Genomic DNA, 26,210 nt, shown 5'->3' on the forward strand with positions numbered 1-26,210 from the left:
TGTCACTCCATCTGGGAAACATCCTCCTCTTCCACCCTACCAGTGACAGCAGTGCGGAACCCCGCAGACCTTCCCCAGCCCTCGCCTGCCTTACGACCGTCTACATACCCATCTTTCTCTGCAGCTAGCCTGTGAGTTCCTGGAGGGCAGAAACTCCAGCCTGTAAGGCATGTTTGTTCACAGGGGGCTTTACCTCACGCCAGCCTCAGCAGCCCCGCCTGGGAGTCCCTGGTCTCCCTCCTGAACCCATCTCAGCCTCCCCATTCATGTGCTCACTGATGACCAGGATGATGGCCTCCCAGTGGCAGAAGGCGGGGACACCAGGAGGTGGGTGAGTGAGGGGGCAGGTGGGCAGGCAGGTGTGGGCCGAATTTCGATTCCATCAGGGCAGGGGACGACTGTGCACCTGATGCTCCCTTTAACTTCCACCTGGAACAAAGCAGTACCATTCATGTCTTAGACGAGGGCAAAGATTTATCTGATAGTACTGACTGATAACCAGCAGGAAGGTAAGTGGTGCTAAAAGCACCTCCCTGCGCTGGCTCTTCCGGCCCAGGGAGGCGGGGCAGCATGCGCAGTCTTTCATACCTGCACACCGAGGCAGTAACTGGTCTCCTGCCAGGCTCGGCTGTTGGCTGAGTGCTCCCTGCTCTGTAGTTACTGGTGGAGGTCTGCTGGGGTGATCGGCGTGATCACCAATGAACAGCAAATTTAGCAGAGACAAATTTATAACAGCCATGAGCCTCAAACCCACAGCCACAGTCAGATCTGTCCCGCCCCTGCTCCCTCATGGTCCATCGTCCCTAGCGCCTTCCTCAGAAGCAAATACCTCACCAGGCTTTTGAGCCCTGCTGTCCCAAACAAATGACTATTGCGGCTTCAAGAATTTGTCTTAGTAATTTACTGCCCTCCACGAGCTAAGCCGCTTTGTAAGGATTCCACACCTGAGTCTTGGGGTGCCCTGCACCACCCCCACAATCCCTATTGCTTACGCCCAGGCAGCGGTTCTCAAAGGCAGGTTCCCAGACCAGCAGCAGCACCTGGAAACTTGTGAGTGAGCAAGGCAAATTCTTTAGTAGCACTCCAGACATGGGCTGAAGCCTGGCCATCTGCAGCTCAGCAAGCCTTCCAGGTGATGCTGACAGGTGGCTCAGTTTGAGAATCACACAGGAGATGGGAGGAAAAGCCAGGATCTCCCGAGGGAACGGGTGTGCTGTTTTACCTAAAGCAAAGATTTCAGTTCCCACCAATGAAACTCTGGGCAAACGGGGCAGAAAGTGAGCACGCCTCTCAAGACACAGGAGAGGAACCCCGGCCCGGTTTTTCCACGTAACATGCTATTTGCTGACGAGGACCATAGCTTGCCTTTTGCATGTAGGAAAAGAACAGGCCACACGCCGCTCAAGGAACAGGGACATTCACTTAAATTTGACTCGGGTCTTTCTAAATGCAACTTTGTTCAGTTCCTGCCTAAAGTGTCTCAGTCACTATGGATCCCACACTCCTCAGGAGCAGGCACTAAGAGCTGCCAGTGGCCCAAACAGGGTATCCTTGCACACCAACACTGAAGCAGACTGGCCTTCCCTCACCAGCACGGCGACGTGGGGCTCTCAGCTGGAGGACGCGTCTCTGAAGCAGAATGGGGCAAGGGCTACCCAATTCCACATTTCCTAAGAAACTGGATTAAGTCCACTCTTAGCCTCCTGATTCGTGGATGGTCCAGCAAATTCCTCTGAAGGAAGGGCAGATGATCCTTTACCGTTGGGAGGATTGCTACACCCACCTCACCTTGCGTGCACACACCTATGAGCCCCCCGCCGTATCCATACACAAGGAGCTTCACCATCCAAGATTACTACTCTAAGTTGCCAGATAAACTATGATCTCATACTACTGCGGATAAACATGGGGTATAAAACAACAACGGCTTTTAACATCCCTTCTGCAGATGATGACCTTCCTCCAGGTGGGGCAATATGGAGAAAGTTTTAAAGGCGGCTAAGTGAAGAGAAAGGGAAGAGGCCTCATCTCAACTCACTAGGGGGAGAACACCACACACGCACACACCCCACACACACACACACGTTTTTAGGAATCACAGCCAGCTGTTTACTACTCAGTGTGATGTCCCCTGTGCCGTCTGCCTAATCACGAACAGCCTAGCTCCGGTCTCCAAGACCAGCCAGCTGAGCTCTGGGTCCCCTTCTCCATGGCTTCCAGGCCCATGTAGAGACTGACTCTTCTCAGCCCTGACAGGCCACGACCGATTCATCACCGACTCCCCCCTCCAAGGCCTGCTCTTTAATTACACTTTAACGTGCATCGATCTCCGCTTGAATGAGCCTGTAAAGAAGATTGATTTGGCCCCTCTTTTTTCTAGAAGGTTTACCAGGCAGGCTCATGGAAAGTGAAGTACTCCTATTGATTTTACTTCCCCAGAAGATACAGCAAGGAGAACGCTCCATCCCTCACGGGCTCCAGCTCCCTCAACTCCACCCAGGGCTCGTTCTCCAGCCAGGGCTGGCTCTGAGTGGGGTCACAGACAGGACACCAGGTTTCATTCCCTTCAGGGTTTATTCTCCGGAAGTTCCAATAAAGAGATGTTAAATATACCATCCCTTTCACTTAATCCATTTTTCTTTAGGCGAGAGGTCACAGCAAAATAGGTAACTGTGGAGACCGACATCCGCCTCTGATCTTTTTCCTGGGAGATTCTAAATCTTCCAAATACATTTGCTAACATGAGAGAAAAATACTTTTCTCAAAAAAAATTAATTTTCAGATTAGTGGTTGCCAGGAGTCTGAGGGGAAGGGAATGGGGTATGGAGTTTGTTTTTGCGGTAATGATAATGTTCTGGAATTAGAAACTAATGATTGCTGCCCAGCACGGAGAATAAACTAAAAGCCGCTAAACTGTATACTCTAAAATGCTTATTGTTAATTTTAGCTCAATAAAAAAGATAGGGGGCAGCCCCTGTGGCGCAGCAGTTTAGCGCCGCCTGCAGCCTGGGGTGTGATCCTGGAGACCCAGGATCGAGTCCCATGTCGGGCTCCCTGCATGGAGCCTGCTTCTCCCTCTGCCTGTGTCTGCCTCTCTCTGTGTGTGTGTCTCTATGAATAAATAAATATCTTTTTTAAAGATTTATTTATTTATGATAGACATAGAGAGAGAGAGAGAGAGAGAGAGAGAGAGAGAGAGAGGCAGAGACACAAGAGGAGGGAGAAGCAGGCCCACGCCGGGAGCCCGATGTGGGACTCGATCCCGGGACTCCAGGATCGCGCCCTGGGCCAAAGGCAGACGCTAAACCGCTGAGCCACCCAGGGATCCCCAGCCACCCAGGGATCCCCTATGAATAAATAAATATCTTTAAAAAAAAGATGTTAATAAAAAAGATAGGGGTTTTTTTTTATTCATGAGAGACACAGAGAGGCAGAGATATAGGCAGAGGGAGAAGCAGGCTCTCCGTGGGGAGCCTGATGTGGGACTCGATCCCAGGACCCCATGACCTGGGGATAATAACCTGACCCAAAGGCAGATGTTCAACCACTGAGCCACCTAGGTGCCCCCCAAAAAACAGTTTTCAAGGGGCACCTGGCTGGCTCAGTCAGTGGAGCATGTGACTCTTGATCTCAGGGTCTGAGTTCAAGCCCCACGTTGAGAGTAGAGCTTACTTAAAATCTAGGAAAAATAATAATTTTCAAAAAAAATGTTTTTTTCTCATGACTAGAAGTGAACGGAGCAAGCATGGTGAAGGTTTAAAATATACACCAATGTGGGGCCCCTGGCTAAGCCAGCTCAGGGTGGTGAGTTACGGCCCCAGGTTGAGGATAGGGGTTACTTAAAAAAAAAAAAAGTACACCCACCAACCCACTACCCCCTGAACTGGAAAAGAAGTTACCTGGACCAAGCCCAGGGCCGGATGGGAAGCATGTTACAGCTGACACGCACGAGACAAAAAGCTGCCCTGCTTTAAAGGGAATGTCGATTTCACAGCAAGCTTTTTACTCCTAGGACTGAAAAAAATCCAACCATTTCCACTGTAACCGATCTTCTCAATGATACAAGTGCAATAACACCACAGGAAAAGCGGAAATTTTTCTTCACCAGAAATGTCACTTATACATCAGACAAAATTACTGTTGCCGTGGGAATCGTAACATGAGTTTCCTGGACTTCAAATTAAATACACACACACACACACACACACACACACACACACACACACACACAAACCCACAGAAAACGGAAATGTAAAAACCTACCGGCAGATTTTGCTCCCATTTAACAAAACTTTTGTTCCTTTTTCTAAGAACTGTTTTTATCAAATTAGCTCCCTCACTCCCCAACCCAATCCTATTAATAGCTTTCCTTGAGTTTCATGCTTGTTATTAAGGACAAATGGCTTTGGCATTATCTTCAGAACACGATACAAATAAATCTACTCGCTGACAAATACTTTAATTGAATTAGGTTCCTTTAATCAGAAAGTATTACCCAATTGAAATTTTACTGAATGACTTCAGTTACCAAAACTCGGCAAGTCTGTTTTGAGGCCCTGAGAGTAAAGCCAGATGCACAACAAATCTTCCCCCTCCTCGCCCCACCCCCAGGGTCCTTCAAACTGTGACCCCCGTGAACAAGGGCCCTGGTGTCTGGAGCATCGGAACACCGTCCAGGAGCCAGGTTACAGGCATGGACTCAGGACACTAGGAACCAAGCATGGAGATGATGAGATGATGATCTGATTTCCACAGGCAAACATGAGTAATTACAGGGGTCGGAGCTGCAGACCACAAACCCACTACTTCTGCTGCAGCCAGAATACTTACAGGACAGCGGGCTCGGTCATCTCTTTTTTGACCTCACTGCCTCTGCTCTCAGGTTCCAGGTCACAGAGGAATATGAAAGCTGCAAGTGGACTTTTACCATCTGTCTCATTCAACAGGTGAAACAAAAGCAACCTGTCCCAGAACATATGCCTGATCCACCCTCTCCCTGATGGACCCACCTACAAACACCTCCCCAGAAACTTGTGCCGTCTTCTCTACCTCAGCTGGCCTTAGCCAGCTAGTCTCTTTGCACATTTTGCTGGTTTTTTGGATCCTCTGCCTGCCCACAACGGGAAGGTGAGATGAAAATGAGAATCTGGGGATTAGGACATGAAATGAGACATGTATTGATCTACCATGTTTTCACACACTATGTTAGGAGCTTCCCAGATGTGACAGCATTGAACCCTGGTGAGGACACTCTCGGATGGCCTCTGGGCCCCAACAGAAGAGACCTATTACATGTTTGTTGGACATGCGGCACCTTTTAATTCACTGGTTCTGAAGAGCCACAGACACACCAGCAAAACAAGCTCTTCCAAGCCTGACGGACTGAAATTATCTTGAGGACAGAGGTGCTGAGCGCTTCATGGACCAGGTTGGAAAGACACGCTCATCCGCTGCCCACTGTTACTTTCTTCCCAGTCCTCTGCACAGCCCTCGTGGGAAGTACAGAAAGGCATGAAGGATGGTGGCACAACCATCCATAACCCTGCTGCCCCGATGTCACACCACTAACCTAACTTTGCAGGCACTAAACCCAGGGGAGCACAGGCCTCTCAGAGAAAAGGAAGATCAACACCCTTCAGCTTCCATGGTTTCAGAGAAATCACTGACCAAGTCAGATGGAGACCAGTGTCAGGCCAAAGAGGTGGCTGCCAATGCTAATCTGCATTTTCCAAACTCAATCGAAACCAGGAGGGAGTCTTTATGTCTTCTCCCTGCTTTACATAGTTTAACGCTGTCTAATTGGAATAGCAGGAACAAGGCCAACCAGCCCCACGGCTCCAGACACTTGGGCCAAGGAACAGAAATGTAATTTTAGTCAGCAGAGCAAGGCGTGATTCAAAGGGATACAGGCCTGCAGAGCACGCTAGGGGCCCTGTTTATCTCTGGCACCGGGTAGTTCAGAGTCACCTGCCATACTCCCACACCTGGTGCATTGGAGCAGATAAAGGAAAAGAGCATGGGCCTGGGCGTTCACATCCAATCTCAGTTCCAGCTCTCGACTTGGCAACTTACAGGAACTCAGGGATCCTTGGTTTCCTGTAGGTGACACAAAGATGTTCTCTGTATCCCTGGTTTCCTCCCCAAGGAAAGAGCAAGGGGAGTGAAGGCAGTGCTTCTCACACTTGAATGAGTGAGTACAGGGCCAAGAGGCCTCATTAAAGCAGCTTCTGATCCAGTGCGGCTGAGCTGAAGCCTGAGATTCTGCATTTCCAATGAGTTCAGTGCGGGTAGAACTTTGCTGGCCCAGAAACCATACATTAAGTGGCAAGAAGTCAAAAGCATCTTCTAGTGCTTTGCTTTCTGAATATACAACAGAACATCACATCCTTAATTAGCCTCAGGTATGGGTAACTCATTTAATTTAGATAGTCGTTCAACATGTTCCATATGCTAGACATAAAGGCAGATGGTACAAAGACACAGTCAGACCCTGGCCTGTCCATCTTGGGACAAAAGGCCAAAACCTTCATTCCAGCATGTCACAGAAACAAAGACTGAGTCATACATCCTATGGTCCTACAGGTAAGATCATGCCTGGCCCCTTGGGCCACAAGCAGCAGCCACCAACTGTCAAACACTTCCTGGGTGTTGTGCATGATGCCTGGTGTTTCATGTACTATAATGAACTTCTCTTAAACCTCTGGCTCACCGTCCCCATGTGCAAAATGGATTAAGGGAACTCTCTATGAGGAAAATGAGGTTTGGAGAGATAGAAAGCTGTTTGTCCAGGACATGGAGCTGTGGCCACAATTCTAACCCCTTGCAATTTCAATCCTGCCATGCCTTGAAAAGGGTTAAGCTCAGCACTGCATCTTATAAGGACAGAGCACCTCCCGAACACAGGGCCTACTGCCAGTAAAAACCTGACACCTGCAAGCTACACAGCCATCATGTGGATGACGTCTTCCCACCAAGTCCCTCTGCTCTGCCTGCCAAGCCTCGGTGTGGAGAAAAGATACATGCAGGTGAGCAAACGAGCTCTAACACCAGCAGAACCAAAATCAAATAAAAAAGTAAATTTAGTGTGAAAAGAGAGATGCTCTGCTGGAGGAGGCTGCCCATGGAGTCTGGTTGAGAAAACTGTTGGACTCACAATGGGTTCATATGGAAAGACCTCTGGGCAAGTTTCAAACAAGCAAGCACCTCCAGCTGAGAGCTGAAGTGGGCATAAATCATGAGCAAGGGCTCTTAGCAGCTCTAACGAGAACTCACCCCCCTCGCATCCTACCTTCCTTCCTTCTTTAAGTTCCTTTATAGCCTTTTTCATTTCCAGAGCATTGTTGAACACTTGATCACATCAACTAATTCCTTACTTTTAGCTTGACTTCAGAGGCCTGGGGGTATTTTCTTTTTTAAAGCTGTATAAGTGAACTGGGTCACGTTACCAGATTCACTGCCACAAACCCGAGCTTGCTGTCTTGTAATTCACAAGGCTTCCTCTAACTCCATTTACTCCAAGCTGCAATTTAACCACTAGGACCAAGAAATTTATTAATTCTATGTACCTCTGGGCAGGGAGGAGACTAATTTCCCCCAAAATTAGGGTAAGGCAAGTCTTCCAGGTTTTAATTCTACAAACAGCAAGACATTTGCCATGGGCATTATGGCCATGTGGAGAAAGGCCGTTCTTCACCAGCGAGCACAGGGACACAAGTTTTCCTGGCACCAAATGTCAGCAAGATAAAGTCCCGGCCTCATGACCCAGCCCAGGGTTCCCCACGTGGCACCACTTACAGAAAGAGAGAGATGATGTGAGATGAAGCAGCACCCAGGGACGGCACGGCTGTCAGTTCATTGTCATTGAGGTACCTGTAACAACAAGAAGTTTGTCATTTAAGTTAGCAATTTGAAATCAAACAAAGTAAATCAAAAAGCAGTGCTGAGTTGGCCATGGTAAGACGATACTGAAATGTTCAATAAAAGAGAGTTTTATTTATTTATTTTTTATTTGTTTATGATAGTCACAGAGAGAGAGAGAGAGGCAGAGACACAGGCAGAGGGAGAAGCAGGCTCCATGCACCGGGAGCCCGACGTGGGATTCGATCCCAGGTCTCCAGGATCGCGCCCTGGGCCAAAGGCAGGCGCCAAACCGCTGCGCCACCCAGGGATCCCTTTTTTTTTATTTGTTTATGATGAGAGTTTTATTTTTTTTAAAGATTTTAATTATTTGAGAGAGAGAGAGAGAGAGAAACAACAAGGGGAAAGGCAGAGGGAGAGTGAGAAGCAGACTCCCTGCTGAGCAGGAAGCCCAATGTGGGATGTGATCCCAGGATCCTGAGATCATGACCTGAGCTGAAGGCAGACACTTAACCAGCTGAGCCACCCAGGTGCCCTAGATGATAATTTTAAAAGAGAATTTTTAAAGGTAGACAAGTCACATGAGCTCACAAAAACAAAACCATTTATCACACACACGGTTTAGAAACAAACACTCTCAGGGTGCTACCTGTCTTCCAGAGTCTCATCTAGCTCAAAATACAACACTAACAGGGCACAGTGATGACACAAGATAGGGGTGTAGAACAAAAGCTCTCTGAGGTCATTGATGGGGATGCTCTTTGTGGGCTGAGAGTCAGAAAAGGATTTGGGGAGAAAGACCATCCTTTCCTGGCAGCTTTTACATTCTGAGACATGGGGTTCTGTGAATCACAGCTCTGCTGTCACCCAAGGGTGATGCCCTCATACCCAGGGCCAGAGCCTCACCCAGGCTCATCTCCAGGAGCCTGGGATATGTGGGCCAGTTATTCTGGTGCCTCAGCTGTGCAACAAGTAACAAGGGAGCTGGGCTTGTAGTGTCTCATCTATTTGTGATTCCAGCTTCCTGAACTTGGGTGAAGCCTCCAGGCATGTTTTCCAGGAATGTGTACATACACACACTTTTGTGCAAAGACATTTTGAAAATCCACCACAGCCCAGATGTGCTCTCTAAGACCCTTTCCTGCTCCAGCAGCCTAAATCTGTATTTTCAGAGTTCTTATCTCTTAATGAAAGGGAAAGCCCACAAACCAAAACACAGCTCTCGAGTCTGCCCCCAGAGGCTTTGCAACCCAGCCTCCTTACATGGACATGTATTTCCAAATCTGGGAAGAGACTCCAAAATCAGACTTGCAAAGTGAGCCCAAAAATCCTTAAGAAAGCCAGAGCATAGTGATCCAGCTTTCTGCTGGGTAACAGGGCTGGAAAGAAACGGTATCTACATGCAGAATCAAAGGGATAACGCTAGGTTATCTTTTTTTTTTTTTTCTTAAGAGTGTGTCTCTTACATGGACCATCTTGTTACTCTTTGAAGACAAGGCCACTGAAATAACAGCTGCATTCATACAAATATACAGCTAGTATTTGCTTGAATAGAATAATCTGGTTGTCTGCCATCTTCTATAGATGTGAACAGGAGGAAAAAAAAAAAGGAAAAGGCCTTGAATTATCCCATTTGCTTTCTGCAGCGCCAGAGCCAGTTAGAGATGAGGCTTGGCAATGACTGGGCCGTGGGACACAGAATGTCTGTTTCAATAGCTTCATGACTGAAGCATCTGGCAGAGAGAAAACAGATCCGTATCATGTGGCAAATCCCTTCTTCACTTAAAGGGCCCTTGTCTGCGTGTTGAAGTAGACAATTAATTACTTTCACAGTCTCTTATCTGACTGCCCCCGGAATCAGATTGTTTCTGCTTCACCTCTGTGCTCCTCCAACCCCGCAGTGATCCATTTCCTATCTTGATGCAGGGATGATGAAAACTCTCCAGCGGTTTTAATCTCTCCTAATACATTTTCACGGTACCATCCATGTACTCATTACCTGAGGAGACCCTCAGATCTTTGTAGAGCAAGGAAAACTAAGGTCAGGGCTGCCTGCCAATAAGGTAGCTTGCGTAAAACATCTTCAGTGCTAGAGATCTGTTCTAGAACATGGTGCTAATAATAGTGTCGGCAGCAGCTAACCTATGGAGGGGCTACTACATGCCAGGCATGGCTCTAAGAGCTTTTTCGGTGTATTAACTCATCTTTAGACTGCTAGGGAGGTACATCCCATGGACATTTCCATTGTACCAAGGAGGAAGTGGAAACTATGGAGGCATTGACCAACGAGATAGTCACCTACAGTAAGTGGCAGTGGCCCAGGGGGGTAGCCCCCAAGTCTAGCTTCTTAACTATTCACTACCCTGGATTTCTTTAGAATTAAAGCAGCAACTCCACATGCCTGATGCAACTTCATCATTACAACTCTGAGTTAGGTACCAGGTACTAATGCTGGTCCCTACCCTATATCTAAGTGTTCTAAGTCAAGTTTCAGTTGCAATCACGAGGCTAAGGCCACACAACCAGACAGTCACAGGGGCAAGAGCTGAACCCAAGAACGGCTGCAAGTGAGTGGAAAGGCCAGCAAGCCAGAAGGCTCCTAAACCTCATGGTGGTTGTGCTTCAGCCTGTTTAGGATCTGACTTGATGCTAAACCTTGAAATAAACAGCATGGACTTCTCTGCAGGGGAACTTTTGCTGAACGACTTTAGTCTCGGGCCAGCCTGACTGCACATGTGACAAAGTGCTCCACCCAATTTCACAGAAATAAATGAACAAGGAAAAGGGGCATCATAATAATAGTTCAAATCCTGACAAAACTACTGGAAGTGGGGCGTACAGGTGCAGCAGACCAGTGCTAAAGATAAACGAGGCATTTTAGATCTAAAGTGGCAGCCCCAAGTAAACAGATTTAGGCAGAGATCACAGGCTCTGATCTCAACAGGGCTGCTGGATTTATGCAGAGGACAGTTGGGAGTCCAAAGGAGAAGAACTGCACGGCCCGCGTAACTCTTGATCATTCCTACATAAAAAGAACCGCTAGCTAAATGTAAGTCAGTTGGCGTCACCATTACTGGCTTTCTCTTTGGGCGCTGTCCCCTGTAGACATGAGAACAGTATCCTCAGAAGGCAGTGGAGACTGCACTCACTCTGAGACATAACCAACTTGCCAGACTGAAATAGAGATCAGTCAAAAATAGCACAGCCAGAGTTCGGAGGGAAAGCTTAGCACAGTCTCCACGAATAAGGAAAGTAGGAATTTAGGGCAGTCTTTGATGAAATCTTCAGAGTATCTGGGGTTGTGCAGTTTTCTACGTGTCACACACGCCCCACACTGGCTCCTATCCAAGGTCCTAAAAATCCTTCTAAAATGTCTTGCTTCTTGAACTCACTTCTCCTGGTGATGCAAGAAGTGCCTCACTCAGGTGCATCAAACCACGAATTGTGGCCTGACTCTGGAGCTGGAAGAAGAGGTGTACATAAGGTAAATAGGGCCACATGGACTTCCTGACCCCAGGGGAGAATCTAGAGGTGAGCCTTTTCCTGCTCACCCATTCTAATGTCATCATGGGTCTTCTGGATTCTCTCTAAAAGTGTCCAGTTACTCAGCTTGCCAAAAGGAAGTTCTTTTATTTTGTAAGAGTCAAATGTTTAAAAAAGGGGGGGGGGTTTCAGAGTAATTATCATCTCCATCAATGGAGGCTTTGACAAACAATGAAAAACAAACCGAAGGAGTGATTTTGGGTTATGGGGCTTTGGGGCCGTTTTGTTTTTTTAATGGCCGTATTATTTATTCAATAGCTGATAGAAGCACACAGTAAAATTTTTAAACCGTTTCAAAAGAGAATAACCAGGAATACACAGTGAAAAATGAGGCTTCCTCGCACTTCAGCTCCCTGGTCCGCTTCCAAGAGGAAGTGCCTGCTGCCAGCTACGAGAAATGTGCACATGTTTTTCTCTTACACAGATGCTTGTGAATGACACAGACTTTTCTACAGTGCAGTTTTCCCCTTAGTAATATATCTAGTAGATCTCCCCAGTTCTTTTGACCAGCTGCAGAGTACTCCTCTGCTGGCAAGAATGAACTATCATTTATTTAGCCAATCCACTATTGGGGAGACATTTTGGTTGTTTCCAAACACAAGGAGAGCTGCACATAATAACAAAGTTGGGCACGAGGTTGAAACTTCAGTTAGCTCTGCATCTCAGAAGGGACAAGATCATCAATAGCCGGGAGGAGAGCAGGTTTTGGAGTCAGAGCCACTTAGTCCATAACTATTATTAGAGCTTTTAGCTACTAGAGAATAAGGCATACGAAAAAATTACTCCGGCAAGACTTGATGATACATTGCTTCTACACCAGATGGCCAGATGTACCTATTTTAGTATGGGGATAGAGGAGATAGTTACTTTAACCATTATAAACAATGGCCGTTATGTGTGAACTTGGTGATCTCCGCTGAATGCTTTACACCCACTATCTCACTCAATGACACGTCAACCCTTTGAGGAGGGTACTAAATTAGCACTACACCTTAAAAGAAGAAACTGAGGCACCGTGACAGAGCAGCCGAGCAGGGATTATTAAGGGGAATTTTTTTACAGTTCAGGTTTTCAAATCAGGTAGCTCTGGGTTCAATCAATCCCAATCCTACCCTTTAGCAACTGAAGAGCCTTCAGCACATCACTTAACCTTACTGTGCCTCAGTTTCCCTTTGGAAAAAATGTAAACAACACCAGTATCAACTTCAGAGGGTTGTGGCAGGACCCAGCTGAAATTCTTAAACCTAGCGGCTTAGGATGGAGCCAGAAATAGAGCAAATGCCTAACAGGTGGTGGTAATTGGCGGCCAAAGAGCAGTGCCTCAAAAAGCCACCCTCTGGTTCTTCAACCCCTCCCTTAAACACCCACACACACACACACACACACACACACACACACACACACACACACACACACACGAGAATGATCTCGAGACCCCAGAGGGTGAGCCATAAATACCCAAAGGCAGGGCACACGCAGGCTTCCCGGCTGCCTAGAGGAACATTTTAGGTCAATGGCCCTGGAAAGCACACAGCAGCACCCAGAGTAAGCATTCTCTGGCCAGGCAGCAAGCACGGGACCTGCATGCAACTCTTAAAGAGGACGTTATAAATAGCCCTTCTTATTAACAGAGGAGCCTGGCCGCCCAGGACCCCTGACTGGAAGCCCTCCCTGGTGGGCTTTCCACAGAGCTTGTGGGCAGCGAAGACCGTGTGGCTTGGCAGCAGCTGCTCAAGTGTCCTCATGGCCTCCAGGGACCTCCAACCGGCTTGCTTTCTCTCTCCACCCGGCCCACGATGGACTGTGGTTCCTGGCCTCCAAAATAAAACCACTGCTAAACCACCGCCTGCTGCTTTGCCAGCCTGTGGTTCTCCTCTTGTTAAGGTTTCCAGAGTTGGAGGGAGGGCTGTGCAGGGTTTAGGAGAGCTGACAGCTCCTGGGAAAGCCTTGAACCCAGTTAATTTAGAAGCAATTGTGTGTCAACTATGATTTTTTTTCTTTTCTTCAATATCCTTTCCCCACCCCTTACTCCTGACAGCCTCCTTCCCATCTGCCTCTACCACGGGTTAAAATGACCTTCAGGAAAGGCCCTTCATCAGTGAGAAGTTCCACTGCTCTGGGCTCTAGGGAATTCATCTTGTTCATCCCAGTGTGACTGCAGGTGGTCATGGTGGTAAAAAGCCCAATCAACTGGCCCTCAAGGATTTGTTTCTTAATAATGTGCCCAGCTTGGGGTGCTATGTGGTTCCAAATATAGCAGAAGGAAATAACAACACTCAGTAGCCTCCCTGTGTGCCAAGCTCTAGACATCATCTCCAGTGAATAACTATGGTACCATTGGTAATGTGTTCATACATCCACGTTGCCGAAAGGGAAAAGAAACACCGAGGTGCTAAATAATTTCAGCCAAGTCCTCATGCCTTGGTTCCTTCTAATGTCTGGAGAAGGTGGCAGTGAAAACAGCAGTGCTTAGGACAATAGCTAGCTAAAGTCAATCCTCATGAGTGCATCAACAGGACGAACAGTCACACACATAACTAAGAGCCCAGGATGCTGTCAGGAGCCTCATCCTGCTCAGAATGCAACAGGAGTTCTTCTGAAGAGGGAGAAAAGTCAAGGCAGAGGGAGAAGGGGGTATTTTATCACGTCAAATTAGCACAGTGACCCACCTCACACTTCCTTGCTCCCTTCACTGGCTGCTGACCTTATGCCAAAACTAGGGCTCTGGCCAGAGTATTTCCAAGGGCTCCTTCCAACTATGAAGTTCTTTTAACTTTGGAAATTTAAACCTTTTTAAAAGACACATAGAAACTATAAACACAATTTGGAGACTCTGACGATGGGGCTAGGGGGTGCAAGTATTTTGCCAATTGTACCAAGTGATGAAATTAAGTTTCCTTTAGATAAATCATTCAACAATGAAATAAAAAATTAATAATAAACAAGGGCTTCTATCAGTTACAATGACCAAAACATGTAAAGCACTTACCTAATAATATCTAATAAAAATATCTGACAGTAGAAGCATGGGGTGAATAATTTATGGAATATCCACGTGTGGTCGTTTTACATAAAAATTAAAGTAGGACATTTAAAGTTTAATTTACATACTAATGTATTCAAAAATGTAAGGGTTAAGTATGAAAAAGATACAAAACTATAAGAAGGGAAAGAAGCCAGACCAGTCTGATCCCAAAATTCTGCCTGTAGAGGTATGTATTTTTCACTAAGTGTTCATAATGATTATGTCTGGTGATTTTAGTCTTTACATAGTTCTAGACTTTCTAAGTTTTCTGCCGTGGTTAGGCAGGGCTTATATAGACGTTTTTCTAAAGTCCCTGTGGAGCTAACATTCCTGATAACCCTGACATCTATGTTAAAAGCAAAATTCTTTACAGTCAAGAAGAAGGAAATAAAAAAAAAAGGAAGGAAAGGGGGATGCCTGATTTACAGGACATTGCACAAGGCAGGGGGGCTGGCTGAGAGTTCCAAAGGCAGTAATAATGCCTGGCTCTGTTTGGAGAAGAGAGGGGAAAAGTAAGCCTCTATTGTCCATTCTTCTATACTTTTGTTCCCTGGGAAGCAGAAGGAGTGGGCTAGCACATGTGCCTCTGCTGAGCAGGTTGCTCTACCTCCGCCCGGTAAGTGGGGGGAAGCACCTGTCAGGTGTGCCAACACAGTGGGTCCAGAAGGTTTGCACAGATGAGGGGATCCTCCCATATGCCCACTGCAAACCCATGATTTCTCCTGGATGACAGCACACCCATCACTGACTGCCTACGAGGAGGGTGGCAGTGAAGGAGCTCAGAAAGCTGTACAATCTGTCATAGGCAGCCAGTTTAGACTCCTGATCCAGGGGAGTGAGAGAAACGGTTTCCCAAGGAGCTCTTAGGCCCCCACCTCCAACCAGAGTTTTAGGAGAAAGCACTCACACTTCCTGTAGATTCGGCAAGTCCTCAAAACCAGCAGGGTCAATCTCAGACAGTTTGTTGTAACTCAGGTTTCTGGCAAAGGAAGAGCAAAAAAAATAATAATAATTAAATCAACATACAACATTAAGCCCCAAATTCAGGAATCTTCTACTCTGCCCCCCAAACCAGGCCCTCTCCCTCATAATTGCCCCTATCCCATACATTATTTTAAGTAACCTTATTCATTCTGAGATTTACAGATATAGCTCCTCCCCACTTGCATCCACGAATAAGTCACTGTGAAAATCTCAAATCACTGAAATTGGCTAACCCCATATGGATTTCAATCAATATAACTGCACCACTTAGCAACTTCTAAAGAAATTCTAAGGTAAGTCAGTCCTCTACCTACATGAGAGTGTGGCGACCCAAATGTTTTGCACCAAATCGGGTCCAAGGCTATTCCAAATGGCATTTTAAAAATATTTTACTAAAGCATCAAGTATCACACAGTAGTAAAGAAAAAGAGGAGTCAGGCACTGACCCTTTACTGTCTACAAATCAATGGTTCTCAACCAGGGAAGACATTTGGCAATTATCTGGAGACATTTTTAGTTGTTACAACTGCAGGGAAAAGGCGGGGGCAGGGTCAGCTACACACATCTAGCACACGGAAGCCAAGGATGCTGCTAAGCATTCCACAAAAAGCACAGGAGAGCCCTTAACAACAAATCTCCAGCCCTAAGTGTCAATGCTAATAACCAGGGGTTGAGAAATCCTAGTCTAAGCAAGATCTTATGGACTAAAAATCGCTAAGATGCTCACTCAAAGTTGAAGGAACTGCTTAGAAAGGGGAGACCTCAGGAGACTAATCATAAGGCTTTCCATGAACACAACATGCCCACCATCAATGAATAAATACTGGGAGAGACAGTCACAGAGGAGAGAGCAGCTATGGTTATGGGAAATCTGTGGCTGGTTTTAACCCAAGGATCACATACATGCAAGCAGCCTCCTCAAGAAGATAGCACCTGTCAATATCATTCAGAATTACTTCTCCTTTCATCCCCCAGCTATACCCTTAGAGGCACACAAGGAGCAAGCTGATCTGTGTTCAGTCAGCCGAGCTTCTTGGATCAGCCCTCAGCCTAGACCAGCTTGATCTTTCAGGAACAGAAATCCAGAGACATGGTCCAGAGGGGACCTTGGTGTATACTGTGCCTTGCTCCCTGCCACCAAAACACACCCAGTCCCACGTATGCCAAAGAGGTCAACAGTATTGATCTCAGCTATTAATTCCATAGGCATTAATGCCAATTAACAGTACTGCAAATCACGAGTTTCAAGTCTATCATTTAGGCAGCACGTAAGTGGCAACTAGCTTTTAAACTTACTCCAGAGACATTCCAATCAATACTAACCTACAGCTGATAGCCATTTCATTGTCGGCTCAAGACATTCATCTAAATAAAAGTCAGACTGCATTTGAAATTAATGGTACATCTGTGTTCAGGGCACAGCCTGAATTAAAAGCAATTTGTCCAGAGATTATGTTACTATAAAAATTGAAGGTGGTAATTTTTTAAACCACATATTGAAGTCAAGCATGAGCTTGTCTGTGCTTGGTGGTATTTATGATCGGGTACACAGAAATCAACAGGTTAGACTTGAAAAAGAAAATCCACACATGGAGAAAACACTCCCACATCAGAAAAAGGACTGGACAGAGTGAAAATTTTCTTCTATTTTGAGCACATGAGCATAAACAAGAGGGAGAGAAATACTGTTGCTGAGTCCAGAGATAACGTGAGTTTACAATATCTACGACAACTGCATCATCATCAGTAATGAGGGTTACGGAGATGGAGGAGACATCAGGAGAAGACTCAGAAGTCACAAAGGCAAGAAGCCTGGAGGGCAAGCAAGTAATGTGGATGGTCACCCTGCCAGGCGTGCAGAGAGGCCGACAGAGCAGTACCTGCTTGCCCATCAAAAGGGGCATTTGCTCTTGTCCAAAAACAAGGGCAATGCAGACCAGTCTTCTTCATTTTCAAGAGAAGTTCAAACTCTGAATTCTTAGGTGAAATCCTTTCAATTCTTAAAAACAAACAAAACAAAACAATTCTTCATGGGCCAAACATAACGTTCCTGCAGGCCTGCAGGCCACATCTGGAGTGAGGACCACCAGCTTTTAACCTTGAATTCTGGACAACTGACTCTTCAGGCTATTAGATTCAAAATGCATGTCTTGTCTCTGGCTTATAGATGTGGCCAGGGGTGGAACCAGTCTCAGGCAATTAATCGGTAAACTATCTGGAATGCAATTACTTCCCTTACTCCCCACCCCAGGAATGGTATTAGAATAAAACCATTTTTAAATCATGACACCCCTTTGGTCTGTCATTCTCTTAAAGAACAGACAAAATTTACTTAAATTTCCAAGATGTTATATGAATCCTGCTCTTCAGATTAAGGCTCCTTGGAAAAGGGTCTTCTGCAAGGTAATCTTACAAAGAAGCTAAACAGTATGAGGGCCTCACGCTGAGATTCCGGTAAACAGCAAAGAAGATGAAGACACCTGTAAGTGGAAATTTAAGCTCTCCCCGGGTCAGCCTGAATGAGGCCACTTTTTCCCTCTGAATGAACTAGAAAAGCCAGGTTATCAACAAATGAGTGTCAGCAGACTGGTCTAAAGGGTCATTCTCCTCTCAAGAGTGCCGATTAGCAATCAGAGAGAGAAGACAGAGGCTGAAGCTCGGATCCCCTGCAACGGCTTCAACTTTCTGCCACCGCAGAGCCATCCAGCTCTGAAGTCTGAGAAGTGACCAGTCCTAAAACCTGGGACAAGCTGCTGATCTCCAACTGCTGTGATCAGGAAATGGGGAAAATATTTACTGCAGTCTCCTTGACAAATATAATCTGAAACAATCCTCAGAGACATTTTCTTGTTTGCTCATCTCACTGAGACAAACTCTCAGCATGGCTCTCTATTGTGGTAAAATATACAAAACATAAAAAGTTACCGACTTAACTGCTTTTTAAGTGTGCAGCTCCATGGTATTAAGTACAGTCACACTGTTGTGCAACCGTCACTACCATCCAGCTCCACAACTTTTTCTTCTCCAACTGAAACTTCGCACCCCGTAAACACGGACTCCCCATCCTCCCCACCCCCTGGCCCCCTCCACTCTACTTTGTCTCTGTGGATTGGACTACTCTGTAGAAGACATCTAAGTAGGCAGCCCAGGTGGCTCAGCGGTCTAGCGCCGCCTTCAGTCCAGGGTGTGATCCTGGGGACCCAGGATCGAGTCCCACGTCAGGCTCCCTGCATGGGGCCTGCTTCTCCCTCTGCCTGTGTCTCTGCCTGCCTCTCTCTCTCTCTCTCTCTCTCTCTCTCTCTCTCGAATAAATAAAATCTTTAAAGGAAAAAAAAAAAGACATCCCTAAGGATTTGTTTGGCATATTTCACTTAGCACAATATCCTCAAGGTCCCCCCATGTTGTAGCCTGTGTCACAATTTCCTTGTCTTTTAGGGCTGAATAAAAGTTCCATTTTGTGTGTGTGTGTATACACATATCCCACATGTTGTTTATCCATTCGATAGCTAATGGACAACTGAGTTATTTCCACCTTTCTGCTATTATCAAGAATGCTGTCATGAGCACTTTTTTTTCTCCCAGCATAGTTTTTTATTAAGATATAAGTGACATGTACCATTATGCTAGTTTCAGGTACACCACATAATGATTTGATACCTCAGTGCAATTCTTAAATAAATTTTTTTGACTCTTTCACTGTTTGATGCTTCTTGATATTACTCATTCCTCAACAATTAAAGAAATATGTTTATTCACCCCAAGGATTGTACAGAGAGGGGTGTGAATTCTCATCTTGGGTCAGAAGAACAATCAAAGGGTTAATTATAAAAAGGGAAAAAAAAAACTTTCATGAGGTCTTTCTTTCAGGTGGCAGCTGACACGCACACAAATCTAAAGCATCTCACTTATTTCTCCAAACATGATTGCCCCTTACCAGGCCCGACATCTGAATGTGTCTTCAGTTGAAGGTTTCAGATTCTCCTGTCAAAACAATTCATCTGTCAGCAGGACAGATGCTGTCAAAAGCATTTCTGCACCTTTCAGTAGCAGAGAGGGCTGGAAAGAAACCTCCGGGAATTCAGTTACTGCCAATTGCAGCTTTCACTAAACCTTTTGTCAGCCATTGTCATAACACAAATTTTCCCTGTTCTCGTACAAAGGGTGCGCAGAGCTTGGAACAACTGGGCCCAGCCATAGATATTCTTTCAGCTAATCCGCTGAAAGATGACCGTCCGGCCCACCATTTGGAGAACACACAAGAGGTACCTCTGCGGAGAATGGCTCAAGTTTTATCCCGGTTTTATCTGTGTCTGAGAAGCAAACTGTTTAACAGTGCGAGACAACAATCTGCTTGCTGAGCGTTTTTCCTGACAAAGACCCCCAACCCTGACCCCACTGAATGAGAAGAGCTAAGTCTTTGAATAGCTGAGCAATCCTCACCATTATGGAAACCTGTGCTGTCCAATTCAGTAGTCACTGGCCAGGCGGCTACTCCCATTCACACAGAAAGTAATCAAGATTACACCAAACTAAGAATTCAGTTCCTTGGTCATGCTTGCTAAATTCCAAGTGTGCAACCACCACCTGACACTCCCCACTACGGTGAGGCACAATGCAGACAGAGGAGATTTCCATCATAGCTGAAATTTCTATTAAAGTGTACTGTATTAGGGACACCTGGGTGGCTCAATGGTTGAGCATCTGCCTTTGACTCAGGTTGGGATCCTGGAGTCCTGGGATTCAGTCCTGTATAGGGCTCCCCGCAGGGAGCCTGCTTCTCCCTCTGCCTATGTCTCTGCCTCTGTCTGTGTGTCTCGTGAATAAATAAACTCTTTAAACAATAAAACTGTACCATATTGAAATCATGCAGGAATTAATACATACTTAAAGTGAATTGCACTTAAAGAAGAAAATTGGATTTCAAACATAAGTTTGAACTTCCCAATAATTCAAGAGCTTTCTTTAAAATGTGGTGGGAGATGGATACCGACAATATTAGCTCATTAATATCCTTTAGGCGCACGAGGTTCTTAACCATCCCAACAGAGAAGACATTTGAAAATTCAATTCACTAAGAAGACACTGAATAAAAAATGCCCTGAGTGTAATTCTATAGGCTTAAATCAGTATTTACATAATCTGACCAGCACCTCCCTGGATTACAACGAGAACCACATATTACAAACTTGGCAAACACTGTTCAAAGCTGGCAAACAATAATTCATTGACTCCTTGGAGTTGAAGGATAAAAAGTTGTTTGCTATTGAGTAAGCTGTGGTGAGGAAGTAACCCCAACATCGTTACACCAACATAATTAGCACTTCATCCTCAAATACAGGCATTGCTCACAGGCCACTGACTTATCCGAACAAAACCTCCTGCTCAACACATGGCCGTGTTCAACATTAACTGGAATCAGAATTCAAAGTGGAAGCAGGTCCTAACTCTATGACAAGCATTCCCTGGGGAGTGAGGTTTTCGTGTTCAGTTTGGTTTCCAGGCCAGCCCATTTCCCATTACTCAACTCAACCCCTGAACTTCATAGTACTTTGCATAGGTTAAGCCTTCAGGTGTTTGCTAAACCGAATAATATAGCCAGAAAGAGAAGTGTGAAGCAATCCAAAGACCCATCTGGGGAGCTCTCCTGGGGCACCCAAGACTGACCTGGAAACCCCTTATTTCTTAGTAAACCTGGGCCCCAGTCATCTATCTCTTCTTACCTCAAAAGCTGTACTGCGTGCCACCCATTAGAAAAGGAGTCACCTGCTTAGGACTCCCGGGAAAAAGTGATTGGTTTTCAAATTTCAGGGAGTGTGAGTGAAGAACATACAACTCGTTAAAGTTACTTATTAATCCCTTAAGCTTTTAAAGCCATTTCTGCTGCATTCTTACCTTCTGAGAAATTATGTGTGGTACACATCGAGTTCCAATGAAATCACCACATTACACTCCCTAGATCCAAATTATAGTTTTTATGAGAATAAGGGATTTCTTTTTATACCTACAATATTGAATGCTCTTATTTTTTCTGTTGTGATGTTTTCCCCTCATTGACCAAAAGCCACAACTAAACAAGCTGATAATATGTATTAAAGGTTTATATTGAGAATAATAATAATATTGCACCTTAAATTGGAATCATTCTTCTGGCAAGAATTCCCACTCAGGAGAAGGTTCTGTACTTGCTGCCATTTTCGTCAGTAAGCTAAGTAGCCCCATATTCCCTAAACTGAGGCTTGCAAAAAGAAACGCATTCTGCAAACAAATGCAAAATCACTCAGATAGCAACTCACTACATACAGCTCATCTTGTAAACTTTTGGTCAGTTCTATTTAAGAAAGTCAGGAATGAATCACAGTTATTTCAATTTCTGAAAGTGTTACATTGATAAATCTCTATGCACATGAGGCCTGCAAGCAACTCAAAAGAAGAGATAATATGCTCTAGCCATGTGAGGACTTCACAGTGAGTGCCTGCTTTTACTCCTTAAAGTCAGCTATAGAAATCAGTGTGGGCCTCTGAATTCCAACGCTTAAGATATTAACTGACAGAAGTCACCCAGGCTTGCTTCCATAATCCCATAGATCTTATATGTGCTTCTCTATCTTAATGGTTCACACATCTTACCCCGGCCCATGGATAATCTGAATATAAGTCTAAGTCTTTGTCCTTTAGTACCAATCAAGTTCAACAAATATTCAGTGACTATGTGTCTACAATGTGTACTGTGCTCTGATAAATTCTGATACAAGTTAGGGTAAGATCTAGCCTGTGATCTTATGGAGTTTGTAACCTACTGGTCAGAAAGACTCTGAATATATTACAGACTCTGTAAATAATTACAGCCAAAGGCTCTGATATGGCAAGCATCTTCTGAATGATAGACCAGGAGTTGTAAATTGGTGGCTCGTGGGCCAAGGCTGAACTGCAGAGAAATTATGTTTGTTTGTGAGTAAAGAGTGTTTGAAGAAAGAGTCTTCACCAAAAAAAATTAAAGTTTCAGTTTCTCTTGAAAATAATCACTGGGAAAGCATCCCTAATAGTAGCCACCAGCAACATTTTTTTTAGCAAGTACTGCAGTTGACCATGGACCTCGCTACTCCTATTCTCTCTCCTAGGCCCTTCTTACTCATTTGCAGATAGTTCTTCCTGGCCCCTGTAAGTATTTGGCATCCTTGGTATGGGTACCACTGCATCCAGGTAGCATTCAGAGCAGGAAGATAGTTATGATGAGAAAGGTTAACCAGAAAATGAAAGACTTTAGTGAATCCTAGAAGAATAGAAAAGGAACATGGTTTTTAAGGAAGAAGGCCAGGAAGTAAGGCCACAAAGGTAAAGTAAAATAAATAAATAAAATGGAAGGAGGGAAGGAGGGAAGGAGGGAAGGAAGGAAGGAAGGAAGGAAGGAAGGAAGGAAGGAAGGAAGGAAGGGAGGGAGGGAGGGATTTCCAAAGGAAGAAAACAGCTCCTTGTTCATCTACTTGAAGTTTTGACCAAAAGAGTCAAGAGCCCCAGCTCCATGAACCATAATCAGCATTTGCTTTCTTTCTATTACATTCCTTAAAGCAAGAGGTTTTAAATCTGTTTTTCCTACCCAAATCTTAGTTTGGCTGAAGAGACAAAGTAATTGGGTGTGTTGTGTCTCATGCCAGGCTGCAGGGGTGGTCCCAGAGGGAAGCCCATAAATATCCCATAACAGTCTCTGAGTAAATATGGTACATGCATCATTAACCTCTAAAGATTAATTTAATTAAGAAGAGGCACTCTGGCCTCACCAGCTCTGCAGTTAGTGGGTATTTCACAAAGGGAATCTGAGCAGGAAATAGCTGCTGGCCACAGGCTGACCCTCCCACAAACCTGTCACACAGGAACACCACCCATGACCACCCCAGGAGGGGAGAGGTGTCTACAGCCACCATTTGGTTTTGCTGTTACAGAAGTGGCTGTGCAAAGACGTGGAAATGGGGAGGGAAGAAGAGGGGTCAGGAGTCTGGTCACCTACTCTCTACTTTATCATTTCCGAAAAGGGATCACAAATTCACCCTTTCATGGAGTGCTTGAGCTCTACAGGACTTTCCAAACTCATCACGCCCGTAATAGGACTGGTTCACCCTTGCCGGGTACCATCCAGCACAACAGCTTAATCTTTAGCTCCTGAACACCCAGCCATTCTGTGGAACAGAGGGAGCCTAGGGCCTCAGAGCCAGGCACTCCCTGCCTCATCAATCTCTTGTCCAATGATGCCCTCATGTCCTGAGGTACCAGGCACTCCAGTATGAGCAATAGGTTCATCAATCATGATCTAGAGAAGACAGAAATGCGGCAAGAAGGCGAGCTCACCTCTGGCATCACACTTAAGGTCTGGATAGAGTTCCTTCAGAGAAAGGATGGAGGGAGATTCTCCTAAATGAAAACTATGCTCTACTAAGGCAGGAAACAGACTTTTGCTTCTGTAGTAGTTAAAAGTCGGTCAAAAGGGACAGGAAGTGAGGGACACATTAATCTGGTGGATAAATCTGGAATCTGCTTCACCAAGTGCTCTGCGAAGTCCACCAGTGCCTTCTGGTCACAGAATACTGTTAGGATACTTACACCTCCACCTGAACCCCTCGGCCCCTAAAATATCTGCAGGAAGATGAGCATCTTATAGAACCACCACTGTAAAATTTAGGGTGTTTATTAAAAGCGTGATGCAGCTTTAAAATTCATTAAATTTGGTTTCACATATGAAAGATGCAAACTAGCAATATCCTATAAGTGTTTTGAATGTGTCCCGCAACAAAATTGTGTAAACGTTGGCACAAACACCAACTCTAAGTGATACTAGGATCAATTTCCTTTCCCAAGACACTGAAATGATTCTCCACTTAACACTGAGTGATTTCACACACTTCATGCCCTCACCAAAGGCCTCTCAGATAGGAAAATAACTGTTTTAACACAGCCCCATAAAAAGTACTCCTGGTCACAAGAACAGGGTGGTCAAATTCCAAGCCTGTCTTTCTGGCAGAAGGTACAGCCGAGGATTTCGCTGGATAAAGGGATAAGGAAATTCTACACCAGTGACTCTGGATTCTTCAGAAATGAAACCTTCAATGCTCCAATAACATATTACTTCCCGAGCACGACAGACACATTAAAATATTCAAAACAAACAAACAAACAAACTCTTTCTCTCCATCTGAGACATTACATACCCTCCTCAACCCTCTCATTCAGGAGTTTCCCCAAAGCAGGAAAGGGTCAAGGGATTTGGTGGTTTTCTGAACTCCCATTTCTGACAATGCACCCTCCCCTCGAACACGAAGCCAGTCAATGAGAATGAGAGTACACAAACCTCTGGTTAAAGAAACATATGCCAAAAGATTAAAAAAACAAAACAACTTGGCAGTAACATCTCTGAACACCTAATGATCGAGGTTTGTTGTTGTTAAATAAAGTACAGTTGACCCTTGAACAACATGGATTTGAACTATGTGGGTCCACTTACACGTTACATTAGAGTAGTGTCAATGCAGCTTCCTTCCTTAGGATTTTCTTTCCTCTGGCTTACTTTTATTATAAGAATTCAGTATATAATACACAAAATATGTGTTAACCGACTGTTTATGTCATCAGTAACAGTTCTGGTCAAGAGTGGGCTATTAGTAGTTAAGTTTTGGGGAAGTCGAAAACTATACACAGATTTTCGACTATGCAGGGGTTCAGCTCCCTTAACTACCTCCCCCACTGTTCAAGGGTCAACTGTATTTAGAAGGGTGATTTTAGGCAAATATACTTTTGGGTTACAAAACAGCAATATATAGTAAGTTGCCTAACTGTCTCCCTTAAAAGGGAGGAAGGAAATGAAAGCTTTCTTTTTAAAGCAAATACATCTGTACAAACAGCAGCTTACCTTAGTGTTATCAGCATCTCTTTCCTCCCCAGCCCACACACAAACGTACACACACACTGACACAATTTAAGGGACAAATGACATAAGTGGGTGTAACTACCTTCCCAGGCTAGAGCTGCTCATAAGGAAAATCCTTCTGGGAAACCAGAATTTCCCAAGGGTAAGTGCTGGAGTCCTCGATCAGTTTTCACTGTAACATATGTGGATCTTTCATTTTTCCAACGGAAATCACACCCACTACTCACTAACGTCTCTGATATCTCTTTGTGCCTGTGTGAAACCCAAGCATCCAAAATCAGTAACGCAAATAAAAAAATCCAGGTGTACTTGCACTTACCATGATACTCGACATTATAAACAGACTAAGTGCAAGGTTCCTTCAAAGATTATCAATATAATATTCTCTTCTAAGTTTTCAACATCGTCTTCCAGATTTTAAATATTCAAATAATATCTTCTAGGTTTATCCTTCCTTTCTTTCCCAGCTATGTCAAACTTACAAATAAAGATCCCTCAGATACAGGGAACAGATCCCCAGTATTAAGTCAGCCAAAGTCAAAAACTGAATTTACCCACAACTTTTCAAGAATACATCCTGTTGTATTACATGGAGGCACGAGAGTGTCTCTAGCTAAGTATTTTGAAGAAAATGCAGTTTTAAAAGGTCAGCCTCCTGGCTAACAGTTAAGTCACTGACTTTATTAGCTAGCTTATCAACTTGGGATTTTGTTCTGTCAATTTTTCCGTTGGGCTTTTTAAAGTTTATGTGTGTTATGAAGTGCCTGGCTGAAGCCAAAAGGCAAAGTTTTTCTTTCTACGATACTAGGATGTCATGAAATGCCAACAACATAAAAAGCCCATCTACATGGTATTCCTGGGGCCGTACAACTTCTTTGGTCCTGGTTG

The 26,210-nt window shown here is 45.0% G+C and overlaps 1 protein-coding gene across 1 annotated transcript in view; it reads right to left on the minus strand.

Annotated features, from left to right (window-relative positions):
• LOC129521066 (leucine-rich repeats and immunoglobulin-like domains protein 1) overlaps positions 1 to 25,321 on the minus strand; it is an 88,940-nt gene extending 63,619 nt beyond the window's left edge. The window contains 2 exon segments of the mRNA XM_055342328.1: positions 15,333 to 15,404; positions 25,305 to 25,321. Of these exon segments, the coding sequence (XP_055198303.1) occupies positions 15,333 to 15,404; positions 25,305 to 25,321 (89 nt within the window).
• Between the last annotated feature and the right edge of the window lie 889 nt (positions 25,322 to 26,210).

This window comes from Nyctereutes procyonoides, unplaced genomic scaffold (genome assembly GCF_905146905.1).
Source record: "Nyctereutes procyonoides isolate TBG_1078 unplaced genomic scaffold, NYPRO_anot_genome, whole genome shotgun sequence".
Taxonomy (NCBI): Eukaryota; Metazoa; Chordata; class Mammalia; order Carnivora; family Canidae; genus Nyctereutes; species Nyctereutes procyonoides.